Here is a 461-nt window from a genome sequence, read left to right as displayed (position 1 = left end):
AAGCCGCCCCGCGGACACGCACGGCCTTGAGGCGCGTGACCTTGGCCGCCAGCCCGTCTGCCAGGCGCTGGTTCTCGCCGTCCAGGAGCGTGTCCGTGTCCGTGTCCGCGTCCGCGGCGGCGGAGGCACCGCCCCCCGGACCTGGGCCTGCGCGGTGAGGGAGAGGACAAGGATCAGGAGGGGTCGAGAAGGGGGCCCTCGGCCCCGCCCCCCTTCATCCCCCCCCCCCCCCGCCCCCCTCCTGCTCGCGCTGCCACCGTCTCACCCCGGGCCCAGTTCGCCATGGCCGCCACCTCCCGGTGCCGCCGGAGCCAAGAGCAGCGCGAGGCGCGTGCGCGCGGTGACGTAGGCCGACTGCGTGCGTGGCTAGAAGCGAGACTTCCGGCCCCGCCCTCGCCGTGGGCACCTCCCTTCCCGGAGCGGGGGGGGGGGGGGGGGGGGGGGGGGGGGGGGGGGGGGGG

General features: G+C 78.1%; 1 protein-coding gene across 1 annotated transcript in view; it reads left to right on the top strand.

Moving 5' to 3' along the window:
• Nucleotides 1-158, top strand: part of CIMAP1A (ciliary microtubule associated protein 1A) — a 6,216-nt gene extending 6,058 nt beyond the window's left edge. The window contains exon 4 of the mRNA XM_069107985.1: nt 4-158. Coding sequence (XP_068964086.1) covers nt 4-158 — 155 coding nt within the window. The remainder of the gene's footprint in view (nt 1-3) is intronic.
• The last annotated feature ends 303 nt before the right edge of the window (nt 159-461 follow it).

The sequence above is a fragment of the Petaurus breviceps genome, unplaced genomic scaffold (assembly GCF_028583685.1).
Source record: "Petaurus breviceps papuanus isolate PSGF00001 unplaced genomic scaffold, PetGlider_PUasm1.0 90317, whole genome shotgun sequence".
NCBI lineage: Eukaryota > Metazoa > Chordata > Mammalia > Diprotodontia > Petauridae > Petaurus > Petaurus breviceps.
Note: the sequence above shows the minus strand (reverse complement) of the source record. Positions and strands in the feature narration are given on the sequence as shown.